Source organism: Mobula birostris, chromosome 3 (genome assembly GCF_030028105.1).
Source record: "Mobula birostris isolate sMobBir1 chromosome 3, sMobBir1.hap1, whole genome shotgun sequence".
Lineage (NCBI taxonomy): Eukaryota > Metazoa > Chordata > Chondrichthyes > Myliobatiformes > Myliobatidae > Mobula > Mobula birostris.
Window position 1 is genome coordinate 145555999 of NC_092372.1, and position 16583 is coordinate 145572581.

The window sequence follows — 16583 nt, forward strand, 5'->3', positions numbered from 1 at the left end:
CGGATGCAGATGCTACTCCAAAGATAAGCCACTAAAACAAAAAAGCCCTTTGTGAGTTTTATGGTGAGAAACACTTAGGACTTTTCTTCCAGTTCCATCCGTAGGCAGGTCTAAGCCAAGTCCACTTGCTGAAGTGTTTCCCTCCAGATATATTTGTGAAGATATCCTCTATCCTGGGCAGAGGGTATTGATCTACTTTCAATACTGGGTTGATGATGGCCTTAGTCACCACAGATCCACCTTGGAAAGAATTCCTTATGCCTCCATACAATCTAACTCGATGGCTATTTTAGCATGGATGTTAGAAGGAAACAGATGCGCTTTGCAAAACATTTTTGGCATTATTTTACCCCTCAATATGTTTGTTTTACAAAAACATCCTTGAATACTGCTGTGACATCATCAAGAAACTTTCTTAATTCACTTCCAGTTGGTCTTTTTGCTGGGATGTGGGATGCAAATGGTGGATGGATCTCCAATCAAGTTGTAGTTGTCTCAGCTACTCACGGCCCTACAAAGCTGGGTCCTTTTGTTCTTACCACATACAACAACCAATAAGACATACTTGGCTTGTATTTCACTGTTACAAATGTCATTCCCACAGGTGTTATCTTTTCTCCAGTTCTTAAATACCTGCAGGCTTCAGTTTAGTATCTTTGAAATGCTGTTTAAACTTATTTTGTGGAATGACTGAAATAGCCGAACCAATGTCCAATTTCATTTTAATTAATTTGCCATTCACTTCTGGTGTAAGCCATATTGCTTGCCTTTTGATAGTTTTCATATTGTAAGTCTCAAGTTCTCTATCATTCTCATCACTATCAGATTTTTCATCAACAGCATGCAGAGTAATTCTCTGCTTGAAACTCCCAACTTGACTTTTTAAAATTTTGTCTCTTTCATTTGCAGTCCATTTATTTTTGTCTTTGAATGCATCCTACTTTCCCTCACTTTCTGCAAGTTTTGTCTTTAAATCTGCATTTGTCTGGTGTATATGAGCCCCTGCCACAATGGTAACACAATCTGTTTGCTGGCCAGACAGGCCTCCATCTAGATGCTGCAAATTTGTTCGCACTCACTTTCATTCATGACAGCAGCTCAATTGTGTTTCTGTCTGCTGTTGTCATTGATACTCCTCTTCAACATGAAAGCTGTGCTTCAGTTAGGAGCAATTTTTGAATGCTTGCATGTAAGATTCCACAAACTAAACAATCTTTCGGTGCATCTTTAAGTTCATTACCAAAATGACAATGCTCAGACATCTCTTCAATTCAGCCACATACACTAAAATTGACTCCCCTATCTTTTGATGCCACTTATTCTAACGTGTTCTGCAACCAACAATTGTTCTGGTTCTAAATGTTCTTGCATTACTTTCATGATAACAGCAAGGCTCATTTCAGCTGGTTTGGTTGGAGCAGTTAAATGTCAAAGCAAACTGTGTGTTTAAATCCAATGCACTCAGCAAAACTGGTATTCGCTTCGCACTGGCCGTTTCATGTGCTTCAAAATACAGCCCAGTACAGAAAATCCAGTTATCTGTTGTGGAATGAAACAGGTCAACCTTTCTGATATAGGTAGCCATTTCTGCTTTTGTAAATTATCACCTGGCACTCACTGTTTATTAACCCATAAATTTTTCTATTTTCTTGACTTTTTTTTTTACTTGGTCATTTTTCCTTTTGCGAAGAAAACGTGTTGCTCTTAAAAAATGTGCTGTTTTTTTAAAAAAAATTAACCGTCTCACTGCACTTTTTAAAAATTCGAACATCTCGCTGCGCTTCAACAAGTAGGTGGTCGTCTTGGATTCATTTATAAAAATGCTTTGTGACCACTTACGTTTTGCAATTCCAAAACATTAAATTAATTAAAAAGGCTGGAGTCCGAAATAAGATTCGAACTTTTTTCTTATTTTAAACGGGGCACGCGCGTATCACATGGTGGCGTCATGACGTATGCAAAGCACGCATTTTTACATAACTCGTTATGAATTATTTGAACAGATTAAGAATGCTTACTCAAACAATATATTTACAATATTACTCAAATATTTCTGAAATATTAAATACACAACAGCTACCAAAGCACAAATGACGTTCATGTCAAATCTGGCCTGCTTCAGTTAAATTCGCTCTTCAACACTCGCCGCATCTGTCAGCGCACATCTTAGACCTTATCTTCCATTCTTATTATAGTGGAACATATAATGCAGCAGTGTTAACCACTGCTGTTTGTGTGGCAAATAACGAAACACAACATTTCCCTTGAGATAGCGAGGATTAACGATTTTTAGTGAAAAATCAAAATCGATTCGAATTATTAACATTATTATAGACAAGGGCGGCTCACAAAACAACCGTTCATTTCGATATTAAATATGTAATGACACATTTTACTCCTTAACGTAAACAAACTAAGCATTTACAACATGCCCCTGTTGTTTATCGCAAAATCGGTGGTTTTTGGCCCATGTTAAAATTTAAAATGTAAGTTTAGCGTGGCACTAACTGCATGTATTCGGGTTTACATTTCCTACACACAGACTGGCACAGAACATACAATTATCTCCTGTTTTGCTGCTAGGCTGCTCTTTGGGAAGAGCTGGACCCAAAAGTACTGAGCATGCGCCACCCAGAGTCGGCTACCTACCGCAAACTGCCTCAATAATCGCAGTGCATGTCTGCCACCTGAACCGTAACCACCGACGTTTTCCACCGGCAAGCAACGCCCGAACCAAAAACCACAGAAAGCGACTTTCTGCTTTAAGGGTTACGTATAGCGCTGACAACGACCGCTCCAACCTGTTTTCCTTAACTTCCGGGCCCTGACGTCATTGCGTCTGCGCGTCACCGTCCATGACGTCACCGCAGGTCTTCTATAAAGGGCGTGTGGTCCATGCTGGACCTGTGTCTCAGGATGACATTGTTATCGTATTAGCTTCATCGGCGAAACCGTGAAATTACCCCCCCCCCCCCACACACACACACACACACACCCCTAACCGCCCCAGTTCCAGGTGACAAGCCCGATAACGCATGAGACTGCAGATGCTGGAATTTGCAGCAAAACAAAAAGACTGGAGTGTCTCAGCAGGTCAACCAGCATCTCTGGAGAGAGATGGTTAGGCGGTGTTTCCCTTAACCTGGCCTGGTCCCGACCTGCTGAACTCCTCCCGCGCTTTATGCATTGCTGTAAGCTGGCTATGGTTGCGCACAATTATGGTAACGAAAAATAAAAATATCCATGGATCTCCGGGCTGTTCCCTGGAGTAAACCGACGACTACTGGAAGATCATCAGCTCAATGAACAGAGATTTTTTCTCCGCCCAGCACTCATTGGCCTTCTAATGTAAGAAAATGCTATTGACCGGCACGTTCCGAGGAACGGGATCACATGCTGAGGGAGTTCGGTGCAGCCACTGTGACGTATCTGTGGAGAAGAGGTTCTGCTGACAATAGACAGTGAAAGGTCCTGCCCTGTGCAGGCTGGTGGAACGTAAGCGGTGCTGGAAAAGGAGACTGTATTGAATTGATTATACAACGTGTCTGATTGTACATTTTATGAATAAACTTTTTTTAAAAAATTAATGTAACGATTTTAAGCCTCATCTTATACCATTCAGTAATAGTATTATTATTTCACCTTGACATCATCAAACAAAACCTGTTCAAGAAGGGTATTAGGGATAATCGTCAGAATTATAGACCAGTGATTCTTAAGTCAGTAGTGGGCGAACTTTTGGCGAGGATTCTTACAGAGTGGATATACAAGCCTAGTCTTATTAGGGATCATCAGCATGACTTAGTAAAGGGTAGGTCCTGCTTCACATGCCTAATTGAGTTTTTTTAAAGAGGTGTCAACCAGTTGAGGTAGAGTGGTGGATATGGTGTATAAGGCATTTGACGAGGTTTTGCATGGTTCGGCTCATCCAGGAAGGATTTTAAAGGAGACTATAAGAACTCTCTTCAAAATTTCCTTAGAAATTTTATTAGACCTTAGAAATTAGGTCTCCTTAGAAACCTCTTGCTGAGTAAGGTGCACAATTTGAGAGACAGACATGGTGGATAATATGGCCCAGAGTCAAGAAATGGTTGAGTACAATCAATCCTTTCGTGTTAGTGGTCAGTACTCATATGCAGGCCAAGATCGCCAACTGAATGGGATTTTTGAGACTCCTTCTCAAGTTTGACTGTGCTCAGAATCTAATCAGCATTCTGAATCTGCTAGTATAGGATGCCATACAAGCCATGATTTCACCAAAAGATCAACCATTTAGAAAACCCAGTTACTGGGGTAAAACAAAGCACTTGTTATCAGGACTGCACCTCATATCCAACACTTTCTCGTTGGAGTTGAGTTATTCTACAGGACACCAGAGACCACTCAACTTTCATCTTCTGCACCTGAAACACACGGTGATCGATGTATAGTACACAAATGAGACTTCCATGCGTGCACATTTCGAGACCTGTATCTAAGTTGGTGTCACACATTACTTGACCCTTACGTATTTTTGCCGTCAGTTTACGTAAATTCACAGCCCGGAACTACTGTAGCAGGGTTTGTCGTGTCGGGATTATATTTGACGGTGCACACAAGACGGAAGAATTTTGAGTCGGTAGGAGTTTCGCGCCGACTGAAAGCGCGTGAAACGGGAATGGCGGATGTTCTGGAGGGTCCACGGCCGAGGATCAATGCGGGGATGATGCCCGAATTTACGGGCAGAGCTGTGTGTCTGGTGGGCCGTGTGTTAAAGGTGGGTAGAGTGGAATGTGCCCTCAACCCGCCTCGCTGGGCGTCTGCAATACTTCCTCCACCCAACGACTACCGGCGTCCGCAATATCACCCCCTACCTCCACCTCCTGGGTATCCGCAGCCTTAATCTAAATTGCAATGTAACATTGTGGGCATGTGGCCAAGTGGTTAAGGCATTCAACTAGCGATCTGAAAGTCGTGAGTTTGAGCCCCAGCCAAGGCAGCGTGTTGTGTCTTTGAGCAAGGCACTTAATCACACATTGCTCTGCGACGACACTGGTGCCAAGCTGTATGGGTTCTAATGCCCTTCCCTTGAACAACATCGGTGTCGTGGAGAGGGGAGACTTGCAGCATGGGCAACTGCCAGTCTTCCATACAACCTTGCCCAGGCATGCACCCTGGAGAGTGAAGACTTTCCCGGCGCAGATCCATGGTCTCGCAAGACTAACGGATGCCTTTATTTTTAATGTAACATTTCAGAATTGATGAAACAAAATACATCGGATAATTATCCCAGTTCATAATTATGATCTGAAAGGAGTGCTGTCTTGACTGTTTTCTAGTGTAAATGTTGAAACATGTTTTCTTGTGTTGATTATACTACAGATTCATCCCACTGGGACCTCATTTATTGTTTCAGATGGAGATGGGAAAAATGTAACAGTGGAAATGACTGATCCAGTAAGTAGATTTTAAAGTTAAATAGGTAGGATCTATTGCATGTACATTAAACTTAGGTACAATGCCTTGGTATCGTCTTTGATTTCAGTTTTTTATTCTGATGAAAATTACTACAGAATAGTGAAACCACGTTGGCTACATTCCTTATTGGGAAAATGGTTAGGCAAGTTAGCATTTATGAGGGGAAATTGCAACTGTTAAAAAAAGAGGAAAAGGAAGCTTAACAACTGCAAGGTGATCAGTATAATGATGATCAGAGATTAAGGGAGCTAGGGCTTTACTACTCTTTGGAGAGAAGGAGGATGAGAGAAGACATGATAGAGGTGTACAAGATAATAAGAGGAATAGATAGAGTGGATAGCCAGTGCCTCTTCCCCAGGGCTCCACTGCTCAATACAAGAGGACATGGCTTTAAGGTAAGGGGTGGGAAGTTCAAGGGGGATATTAGAGGAAGGTTTTTTACTCAAAGAGTGGTTGGTGCGTGAAATGCACTGCCTGAGTCAGTGTTGGAGGCAGATACACAAGTGAAGTTTAAGAGACTACTAGACAGGTATATGGAGGAATTTAAGGTGGGGCTTATATGGGAGGCAGGGTTTGAGGGTCAGCACAACATTGGGCCGAAGGGCCTGTACTATTCTATGTTCTATAACTTCAATGAACTGATGATGCATAGCACTTGGAATTAGTTGGTCTAGATAGATATACTTTATTGATCCCGAGGGAAATTGGGTTTCTGGATGTCTCTGATGGCTTGCATGACATTCTGAAGTGGAAGGGTGATCAGCCAGATGTCGTGGTGCACATCGGTACCAAAGACATAGCAAGGAAGAGTGAGGAGGTCCTGGAGAGTGAGTATAGAGAGTTTGGTAGGAAGTTGAAAAGCAGGACCTCAAGGGTGGTAATCTCAAGATTGCTACCTGTGCTACGTGCCAGTGAGGGTAGGAATAGGATGCTCTGGAGGATGAACAAGTGGCTGAGGATCTAGTGTAGGGGGCAGGGTTTCAGATTTCAGGATCATTGGGACCTCTTCTGGGGCAGGTGGGACCTGTACAAGAGAGAGGGGTTACACTTGAACTACAGGGGGACCAATATCCTTTCAGGGAGGTTTGTTAGTGCTATTGGGGAGGCTTTAAAATAGATTTGCAGGGGGATGGGAACCAGAGTGCCAGAGCTGACAGTGTGGCTGGGGTGAAAATAAATGATGTTAAAAGTTCAAGCAAATCTGCTAATAGAAAGGTTGTGAGTGGAGGTAAAAATCTTCTGAGGTGTATATATTTCAATGCTAGGAGTATTGCGGGGAAGGCAGATGAGTTGAGGGCATGGATTGACACGTGGAATTATGACATTATAGCAATTAGTGAAACTTGGCTACAGGAGGGGCAGGACTGGCAGCTTAATATTCCAGGGTTCCGATGTTTCAGATGTGATCGAGGCAGAGGAATGAAAGGTGGGGGAGTAGCATTGCTTGTTAGGGAAAATGTTACAGCAGTGCTCAGGCAGGGCAGATTAGAAGGCTTGTCTACTGAGTCCTTATGGGTGGAGCTGAGAAACGGGACAGGTATGGCCACATTAGTGGGATTGTATTACAGACCACCCAATAGTCAACGAGACTTGGAAGAGCAAATCTGCAGAGAGATAGCAGACAACTGCAGGAAACATGAAGTTGTGGTGGTAGGGGATTTCAATTTTCCATATATTGATTGGGACTCCCATACTGTTAGGGGTCTAGATGGTTTAGAGTTTGTAAAATGTGTTCAGGAAAGTTTTCTAAATCAATATATAGAGGGACCTACTAGAGGGGATGCAATATTGGATCTCCTGTTAGGAAACAAGTTAGGAGAAGTGACGGAAGTCTGTGTAGGGGAGCACTTTGGTTCCAGTGATCATAACACCATTAGTTTCAACTTGATCATGGACAAGGATAGATCTGGTCCTAGGGTTGAGGTTCTGAACTGGAAGAAGGCCAAATTTGAAGAAATGAGAAAGGATCTAAAAAGCGTGGATTGGGACAGGTTGTCCTCTGACAAAGATGTGATCGGTAGGTGGGAAGCCTTCAAAGGAGATATTTTGAGAGTGCAGAGTTTGTATGTTCCTGTCAGGATTAAAGGCAAAGTGAATAGGAATAAGGAACCTTGGTTCTCAAGGGATATTGCAACTCTGATAAAGAAGAATAGGGAGTTGTATGACATGTATGGGAAACAGGGAGTAAATCAGGTGCTTGAGGAGTACAAGAAGTGCAAGAAAATACTTAAGAAAGAAATCAGGAGGGCTAAAAGAAGACATGAAGTTGCCTTGGCAGTCAAAGTGAAGGATAATCCAAAGAGCTTTTACAGGTATATTAACAACAAAAGGATTGTAAGGGACAAAATTGGTCCTCTTGAAGATCAGAGTGGTCGGCTATGTGCGGAACCAAAGGAAATGGGGGAGATCTTAAATAGGTTTTTTGCGTCTGTATTTACTAAGGAAACTGGCATGAAGTCTATGGAATTAAGGGAAACAAGTAGTGAGATCATGGAAACTGTACAGATTGAAAAGGAGGAGGTGCTTGCTGTCTTGAGGAAAATTAAAGTGGATAAATCCCCGGACCTGACAGGGTGTTCCCTCGGACCTTGAAGGAGACTAGTGTTGAAATTGCGGGGGCCCTGGCAGAAATATTTAAAATGTCGCTGTCTACGGGTGAGGTGCCGGAGGATTGGAGAGTGGCTCATGTCGTTCCGTTGTTTAAAAAAGGATCGAAAAGTAATCCGGGAAATTAGGCTGGTAAGTTTAACGTCGGTAGTAGGTAAGTTATTGGAGGGAGTACTAACAGACAGAATCTACAAGCATTTGGATAGACAGGGACTTATTAGGGAGAGTCAACATGGCTTTGTGCGTGGTAGGTCATGTTTGACCAATCTATTGGAGTTTTTCGAGGAGGTTACCAGGAAAGTGGATGAAAGGAAGGCAGTGGATATTGTCTACATGGACTTCAGTAGGGCCTTTGACAAGGTCCCACATGGGAGGTTAGTTAGAAAAATTCAGTCGCCAGGTATACATGGAGAGGTGGTAAATTGGATTAGACATTGGCTCAATAGAAGAAGCCAAAGAGTGGTAGCAGAGAATTGCTTCTCCGAGTGGAGGCCTGTGACTAGTGGTGTGCCACAGGGATCAGTGCTGGGTCCATTGTTATTTGTCATCTATATCAATGATCTGGATGATAATGTGGTAAATTGGATCAGCAAATTTGCTGATGATACAAAGATTGGAGGTATAGTAGGCAGTGAGGAAGGTTTTCAGACCCTGCAGAGGGACTTGGACCAGCTGGAAAAATGGGCTGGAAAAATGGCAGATGGAGTTTAATACAGACGAGTGTGAGGTATTGCATGTTGGAAGGACAAACCAAGGTAGAACATACAGGGTTAATGGTAAGGCACTGAGGAGTGCAGTAGGACAGAGGGATCTGGGAATACAGATACAAAATTCCCTAAAAGTGGTGTCACAGGTAGATAGGGTCGTAAAGAGAGCTTTTAGTACATTGGCCTTTATTAATCAAAGTATTGAGGATAAGAGCTGGAATGTTATGATGAGGTTGTTTAAGGCATTGGTGAGGCCAAATCTGGAGAATTGTGTTCAGTTTTGGTCACCAAATTACAGGAAGGATATAAATAAGGTTGAAAGAGTGCAGGGAAGGTTTACAAGGATGTTGCCAGGACTTGAGAAACTCAGTTACAGAGAAAGGTTGAATAGGTTAGGACTTTATTCCCTGGAGTGTAGAAGAATGAGGGGAGATTTGATAGAGGTATATAAAATTATGATGGGTATAGATAGAGTGAATGCAAGCAGGCTTTTTCCACTGAGGCAAGGGGAGAAAAAAACCAGAGGACATGGGTTAAGGGTGAGGGGGGAAAAGTTTAAAATGAACATTAGTGGGGGCTTCTTCACACAGAGAGTGGTGGGAATATGGAATGAGCTGCCAGATGAGGTGCAAATGCGGGTTCTTTTTTAACATTTAAGAATAAATTGGACAGATACATGGATGGGAGGTGTATGGAGGGATATGGTCCATGTGCAGCTCAGTGGGACTAGGCAGAAAATGGTTCGGCACAGCCAAGAAGGGCCAAAAGGCCTGTTTCTGTGCTGTAGTTTCTATGGTTTCTATGGATTTCGTTACAGCCACACCAACCAAGAATAGAGCCTAAATATAGCAATACAAAAAGCACAATCAAACAACAAAATGCAAACTATGCCAGATGGAAATAAGTCCAGGACCAGCCTATTGGCTCAGGGTGTCTGACCCTCCATGGGAGGAGCTGCAAAGTTCGATGGCCACAGGCAGGAACAACCTCCCATGACGTCCAGTGTTGTATCTCGGTGGAATATGGCCTGGGTCCAACAGCAAAAAGTTCAATATCCGGTCTACAAACACGTTCCTCGATTGTAATATGACCCGGATTGCACCAGCCATTGTTAACCAGAACAATAAGCACCCAACTCCTTTACGCTTACCGCTATCAGTGCACTTCCGGTCAGCCCGAACGGTCTGGAAGCTGTTTATGGAAAAGATTTGATCGGGTATGTCCTCATGCAGCCTCGTTCCAGTGAAACACATCACTGCACTCCCGAAATGTTCTCTGACGCCTGGCTAGCACCGTGAACTCGTCCATTTTATTACCCACCGAATTCCTCTTCTCCATAAGTCTCGGTTGTCTCGACCCGGTCCTCTTTCCTCGCCTTTGTGATCCCTCTCTGCATCCATCTGTGTGTTTTCCTCCAGATTTCAGCAGGGGTGTCCGCCGCTCTGCTCGCAAACCGGCCGGCATAAGCTCAGGCAGCTGGTCCCTGGAATAAACAATGTGACCATGCTTCTGCCCCGCTAATGAGACGTGTCAGAATGTAACTATTTCCAGCGCTACAACTCTGTCTCCAGGTCTATTAAACAGTTAAAAGTGTATAAGTAATAGCCTTTTTATTCTTGATGTAATAGAAAATAAAAAACTTTTGAGACTAGAGAAGACATATAAAGAGATAGGAACTTTTTATATAGACATATTTGTATTGTGTGTTGCTGACTAGTGCTGATACACAATCGTTTCGATCTATGAATTAAAAAAAACACATTATTCTTAACAAATAAAAGTATTAAATCAGAAGGTAATTGCCCTTTCTCAAAATAAAATTCACATACCACAAAATTAAGCTCTTGCAAATCTTCAGGTGAGATAAATTATTTTGTTCCGTATAGAGATTTTTCAGACTGTTATTAAATTATGTGTTGATGAAATGTACCATGGTTGAGTTATATATTCTTGAAACATTACCTGCATATTGGTTCCAAATTGTAATCATTTTCTATGTATGCATGGGTGAATTAGAGTGCAACAAAATCCTACTCTTTAGCATTTATTTTCAAATAGTATTAATTTAGTGATTAAAACAAACCATAAAATGAATATAATGAAGTGTGCTTTAACATGCTTTAACCCAGCTTGATGAAGAGTTGAGTGGAGTAATCGAAGTGGTTGGAAGAGTCACACAGAAAGTCTCTATTAAAGCTGCATATTACACTCCTTTCAGAGAAGATAAGAACAGTTTTGGTATGTAGTATAACATGAATTTGTTTTAAGCACCTTTCCCCCTTAGAAAGTTAACAGTTAATCTATTTATACATTTGTAATTGATTTTTGTCATCTAAGTTTATATTTGGTCAAGCTGAGAAAATCAGAATTATTCAGTGAATCATTTTTCAGTAATCAGCATTAATTCTTCACTTTATTAGAATGCTTTTCTACCAAATCTATCTTTATTGCCTCTAATCTTGGTTCTTTACATCTTGGCTAAGTTCCTTTATCCCTCTCTTTTTATAAAAACAGAATGCCTCCATTTTTTCTTTCTTAGATTTATATTTAGCATTTTCCAGTATTTTTACTTTCTGCCTGTACTGATCCTTTCAGTTTGGGAAATTAAGAAATTTATTTCTTTTTACCTTGAAATTTTAACATCTTCAGACTTTGCCTAATCATGTCCCAATCAAACCAATAGCTAGTGCTTTGCTACCAGAAACAATGTAAGCCCAAGTAAAAACAATTAAACTTCTGTCTTCGTACAGTGCAATCTTGAAGACACAATATTATATTTCAAATTATGAACCTTTCCTATTTAAGACTGGCCAGTTCTGATGTAAGATCATTACTTCTGTGTTGTGTAGTTTGATTATAAAAATTCTTACAGCCTCAGTGATTGCTGCCAGTTAATGATTGCTTGCTCCAGATGACTTGGAAATTGTTTGTTGTTCAATTTATAGTCTGAAGGACTGAAGGGCTTTTGGCTGACTCTGCCCATTCAAGTAAACCCCACTATCAACACTTATTCAATGGCCTTCAATGTGGAGAATACTTGTTAAATGTTATGTCTATCTACACCTCCAGCTTGCGTGGGCAGTAGAATCACATAATACATACATTCACAAAGTGCTGATTTTATTGTGCACTTTTGTGAAGAATTGATCTGATAGTAAGAAAGTGCATATAGATTTTAAACCTTTTTATTTAGTTTTAATATTCTTCTGTACTGTGCAAAAACATTAGTCACATACATATACATAACTCGGGTGCCTAATACTTCTGCATAGTTTGTTGTAATTTCATGTATTGCTTTCGAAGGAAAAAAAATTATGACGAGTGATGATAAACCCTATTCTGATGTGGGTCTCTATTGTCAACTGAGGGTGGGACTGGTTGGGGGAAGGGGAAGGCGGAGGGGAGGGAGCAGGAAGTGTCAGAGAAAAATTCTGTAATGTTCAATAAACCAACTGTTTGGAATCAGATGACCTTGCTGGGTGTTTTAGGGCCCCCTGCCCCCCCCCCCCAAATCACCACCACCTGGCCCACACCCCTGCTGGCCAATTTAGAAACTCATTCTCTGCACCACGTTGACAATTTAAACAATCACAGTCTAGGTTCAAAAAAGTACGTGAACCTCTGGGGTAATGGCTTCTACAAAAGCTGTTTGAAGTCAGGTGTTCCGATCAATGAGATGAGATTGGAGGTGTGGGTTGTCGAGGTGCCCTGCCCTATAAAAAAGGCACACAAAGTCGGGTTACTGACAGAGCCTGCTCTTCTCAAGAAAGATGCGTTTGGGTACACAATGTCTCAACCGAAACAACTTTCAGAGTACCTCAGAAGGATTGTAGAAATGCTGGAAGCTGGAAAAGGCTACAAAAGCATTGCTAATTACCCGAGTGTTCCATCAGTCCACAGTAAGAGAAATTTTCTACAAATGGTGGAAATTCAGTACTGTTGCTACTCTCCCTAGGAGTGGGCATCCTGCAAAGATCACACCAAGATCACAATGTGCAGTGCTGAGGGAGATGAGAAAAAACCCAAGGGTAACAGCAAAAGATCTGTAGAAATCTCTGGAACTTGCCAAAGTCTCTGTTCATGTGTCCACTATAAGAAAATACAGAACAAGAATGTTGTTTGTGAAAGGATACCACAGAGGAAACCACTGCTCTCCAAAATAAAACATTGCTGCATGTTTGCAAAGTTGCAAAAGACCACCTGGATGTTCCACAATGCTTCTGGGATAATGTTACATGGACAGGTGAGACAAAAGTTGAACTTCTTAGCAGAAATGCACACCACTACGTTTGGAGGGAAAGGGGCACTGCACACCAACACCCCATCCCAACTCTGAAGCACGGTGGAAGCAGCATTATGGTTTGGGGTTGCTTTGCTACCTCAGGCTCTGGGCAGCTTGCGATAGTTGAGTGAACAATGAATTCAAAATTGTAAAGACATTTTGCAGGGTAATGTCAAGGTAGAAGCCATCAACTGAAGTTTAATAGGTGTTGAATGATGCAACAAGACAATAATCCCAAACATTAAGTCAACAACAAATGTTTGGTGGGGATTACTGGTACTAACTGAGGTTCAACCAGTTATTCAATAAAGGGGGTTCACATTATTTCCAGCCTGTGGACTGTGAATGATTAAACAATGTGCTCAATAAGGACATGAAAAATAAAATTGTGCGTTATTAGTTTAGGCAGATTGTTTGTCTATTTTGACTTAGATGAAGATCAGACCACATTTTGAGTAATTAATGCAGAAAACCAGGTAATTGCAAAGGGTTCAAATTTTCTTGCAACTGTATATACTGTAGATCTCCCACTATTGATGCATTTACAGCTGATAGAGATGACAATAATGCAGAGCTTTATACTATAGTTTTATGGCATTGTACATACGTAATTGTATTTACTTTTGTGAAATACTTAAGATTCCTTATGTGATATGGTAGAAAGACAAATGAAAGGTATTAGACTGAGGGATACACTACAGAATGTTGAAATGCTACTACACAGCACAGATTTTTCTGTTATCACCACTACATATTCCTTCTGTACTAAACTTTTTTTAAAAGTATAGGTTGACCTTCTATAATCCGGCACCATTGGGACCTGAGGAGTGCCGGATTAGTGAAAATGCCAAATTACAGAAGGATCACATTAAGCAATAGCTAACCACCTGATCATACCTTTAAAATATCAAAGGATTCAAAGGTTCATTTAATGTCAGAGAAATGTATACAAAATACATCCTGAAATGCTTTTTCTTCACAACCATCTACGAAGACAGAGGAGTGCCCCAAAGAATGAACAACAGTTAGATGTTAGAACCCCTAAATTCCCCTCCCTCCTGCGTGTAAAGCGGCAGCGAGCAACAATCCCCCCTCCCAACTGGCAAAAAAAATAAAGTGCATCCACTACCAGCGTGAGCTAAGCGATAGCAAAGACACAGACTTGCAGTTCCCCCCCTCACCGCCCAGGGATTCGGCGCTGGGCTCCTCCCTCTTCACTCGCAGTCACTGAAAGAATCCTCATTAGTTTCTTTTCCTCTGCTTAGTAATATGCTTAAATTCAGCGGGTGACCACATCTGATCTGAGGTCGTAGGCAGAAGAGAACAGAGCGCCAAAAGGCAGTGCGTGACTGCTGGCAGGCGCGTGAGAAGGCAGACAGACCCAGTGTGCACCAGCTCCCCAGCTGCTGGCAGGTGAGACAGGTGGATGCGCCTCATGCAAATGATATTAATAAATACAGGAATTGTCTGTCTGCGCTTACAAGAGCGCGCCAACACGTGAACAAATCTAGTGCAACCAAAACAATGCGCCGCAGATTGGTACGGTGGCCCGAAAAATTTGAAATTATAGTTGCACAGAAAATTTGAAATCAGTGCGGACGATCGAAGGAACCAGATTGCAGGTAGTCGGATTAGAGAAGGTCAGCCTGTAGTTAATTTGATTGTGAAACTCTATATTGCCTGAAAAAGTTTTAATTACCTGATCGGAATTTGTTGAAAAATCACTGTGGTTCTTTGACTTTTATCTGTGTTCTTTTCAATGAGATGCAGTTGTCTGGCCTCCACTAAACCTTAAAACTATTGCTGTTTCAGATCTTGGTCTCTACAATGAAGCACTGTGCATTTTGCATGAATTCTCACAGTATTATCCATTTGGGGTTACAGGCAACATGTGATTTTTCAGTATTTCACTGAGACAGAAGAGTTTGTTACTACTATGATTAATTCATTACTGGACTTCAATTTCAGAATTTAAAAACTTAAATGAAAAGCTGTAATGTAAAAGTTATTTTAATTAAAGTGCTGTAAAGTTGCTTGTTTCTTCATTTGTATTTCTTGATTTATTAAGTCTGTATCATAGACTATAGGTACACTGCCTTCACATTTACATTGTGGAATAAAAGCTTCAGTCATTCTAGTGATGTCAGGTTTGAATGTGGTATTTTTTTGCCTATCCAAGGTAAAGTACATCTAGGTTATTAACTTGCTGACTTTTCCAGTGGTCCTTCATAACAATGTTTGCTTTCCTTCCTTTCCATTTCCGTTCCCATATCCCACAAACTCAGATGCCCACTTCATAGCCATTATGGCACACTTGATAAGGTTACCCTTTATTTACAAATCAGTAAAACAACGTAAAATAGAACTCCTTTGGCTTTTAGATGCAAAAAAAATTAGAAGCATTACTATAAATTGTAAATGCAGTATTTTAAAAAATTATGCAATGTCTTGCCTCTTCTATAATTTTTAAATACAATGTAATTTGCACAATAATGTAGTTTAGAAGCAAAACAAAGGCCACATTAAATTTCACTTGTTTAATCACATCACAACACAGTGCCTAAATTATTGCTTCAGTAACAGACTATATTACCCATTTATATTTACATGGAAATTAAACAATGTGCTCAATTTTATTTTATTTTTAATTTTATGAATATAGTGACTTGTATGCTACATTCTTTATAATATGCCAGAAAGGGAAAATATCTAATGAAATTTAAACAATTGTGGGGTGACCAAGGCATTTTAAGTGCAGATATTCTGTGTAATTGAATTTGGGGTTATTGTAATTTTCCATGCAAGGAAATCATGGAAATCCCACTAATCTTTTGGTTAATTCCATGTTATTTTGATTTTTCTACTGGGTTAATTTTAACTTACATGAATCCATGCATTATTACAAAAGCATTGCATTCAACCTAGCTTATCCACACAGTGGTTCCATTTCTAGTGGCAAGTTTGTGCACCATAGAGGTCTGCTCCCTAGTGGAATAATAAAGCCATCCCAGAACACAAAGTCATTCAGATACTAGAACTGCCAAATTGATGGAACCATTTGTTGTTTTTCTACTATCTTGAACTATATGCCTCCTCAGTCAGACTGCATACACAGATTTTGAAGGAAGCAGACATCGATGGATGTCTTTTGCTTTAGGATGTTTCTGCTGGAATTAAATTTCCTGTCGTATCCAATTGCATACATTTACAGTTGCATGCAGAGACCGGGCATTCATGATGATCCCTGTAGAGAAAAAATAAAAGTAACATCAGTATGAAAAATTATAGCCAGGAAGAAAAACTATGCACAAAACTGCAAAGACCATCATATTAAATAGCAAGTCCAGTTGCTGCATTTTAAAGCTATTCCAAAATCCATCACCCCAATCTGTAAAAGTCAGATTGTATTACAAGGTGTATTGAAGATGTCAAATGACAAGAATAAAAAAAAGTGGTCAAGCCTGGTTATCTTCAGGGTCAGGGAAAGAAAGTACCGCATTGACTTATTTCAGAACATCATTCCAATGCTA

General features: G+C 40.8%; 3 protein-coding genes across 5 annotated transcripts in view; 1 reads left to right on the top strand and 2 right to left on the bottom strand.

The window, feature by feature from the left end:
• umad1 (UBAP1-MVB12-associated (UMA) domain containing 1) overlaps nt 1-2830 on the bottom strand; it is an 87118-nt gene extending 84288 nt beyond the window's left edge. The window contains exon 1 of the mRNA XM_072251988.1: nt 2650-2830. The gene's annotated coding sequence lies outside the window, so the exon portion shown is untranslated. The remainder of the gene's footprint in view (nt 1-2649) is intronic.
• A 1727-nt stretch (nt 2831-4557) lies between these two features.
• rpa3 (replication protein A3) lies at nt 4558-15086 on the top strand. The gene is made up of 4 exons (XM_072253405.1): nt 4558-4756; nt 5362-5436; nt 10901-11009; nt 14866-15086. The coding sequence occupies exons 1-4, from the start codon at nt 4658-4660 to the stop codon at nt 14946-14948; spliced, it is 366 nt and encodes a 121-aa protein (XP_072109506.1). The 5' UTR covers nt 4558-4657; the 3' UTR covers nt 14949-15086.
• mios (missing oocyte, meiosis regulator, homolog (Drosophila)) overlaps nt 14865-16583 on the bottom strand; it is a 48285-nt gene continuing 46566 nt past the window's right edge. For all 3 annotated transcript variants that reach the window (XM_072253401.1, XM_072253402.1, XM_072253400.1), the window contains exon 11: nt 14865-16297. In XM_072253401.1, the coding sequence (XP_072109502.1) occupies nt 16207-16297 (91 nt within the window). In that variant the 3' untranslated portion in view covers nt 14865-16206. The remainder of the gene's footprint in view (nt 16298-16583) is intronic.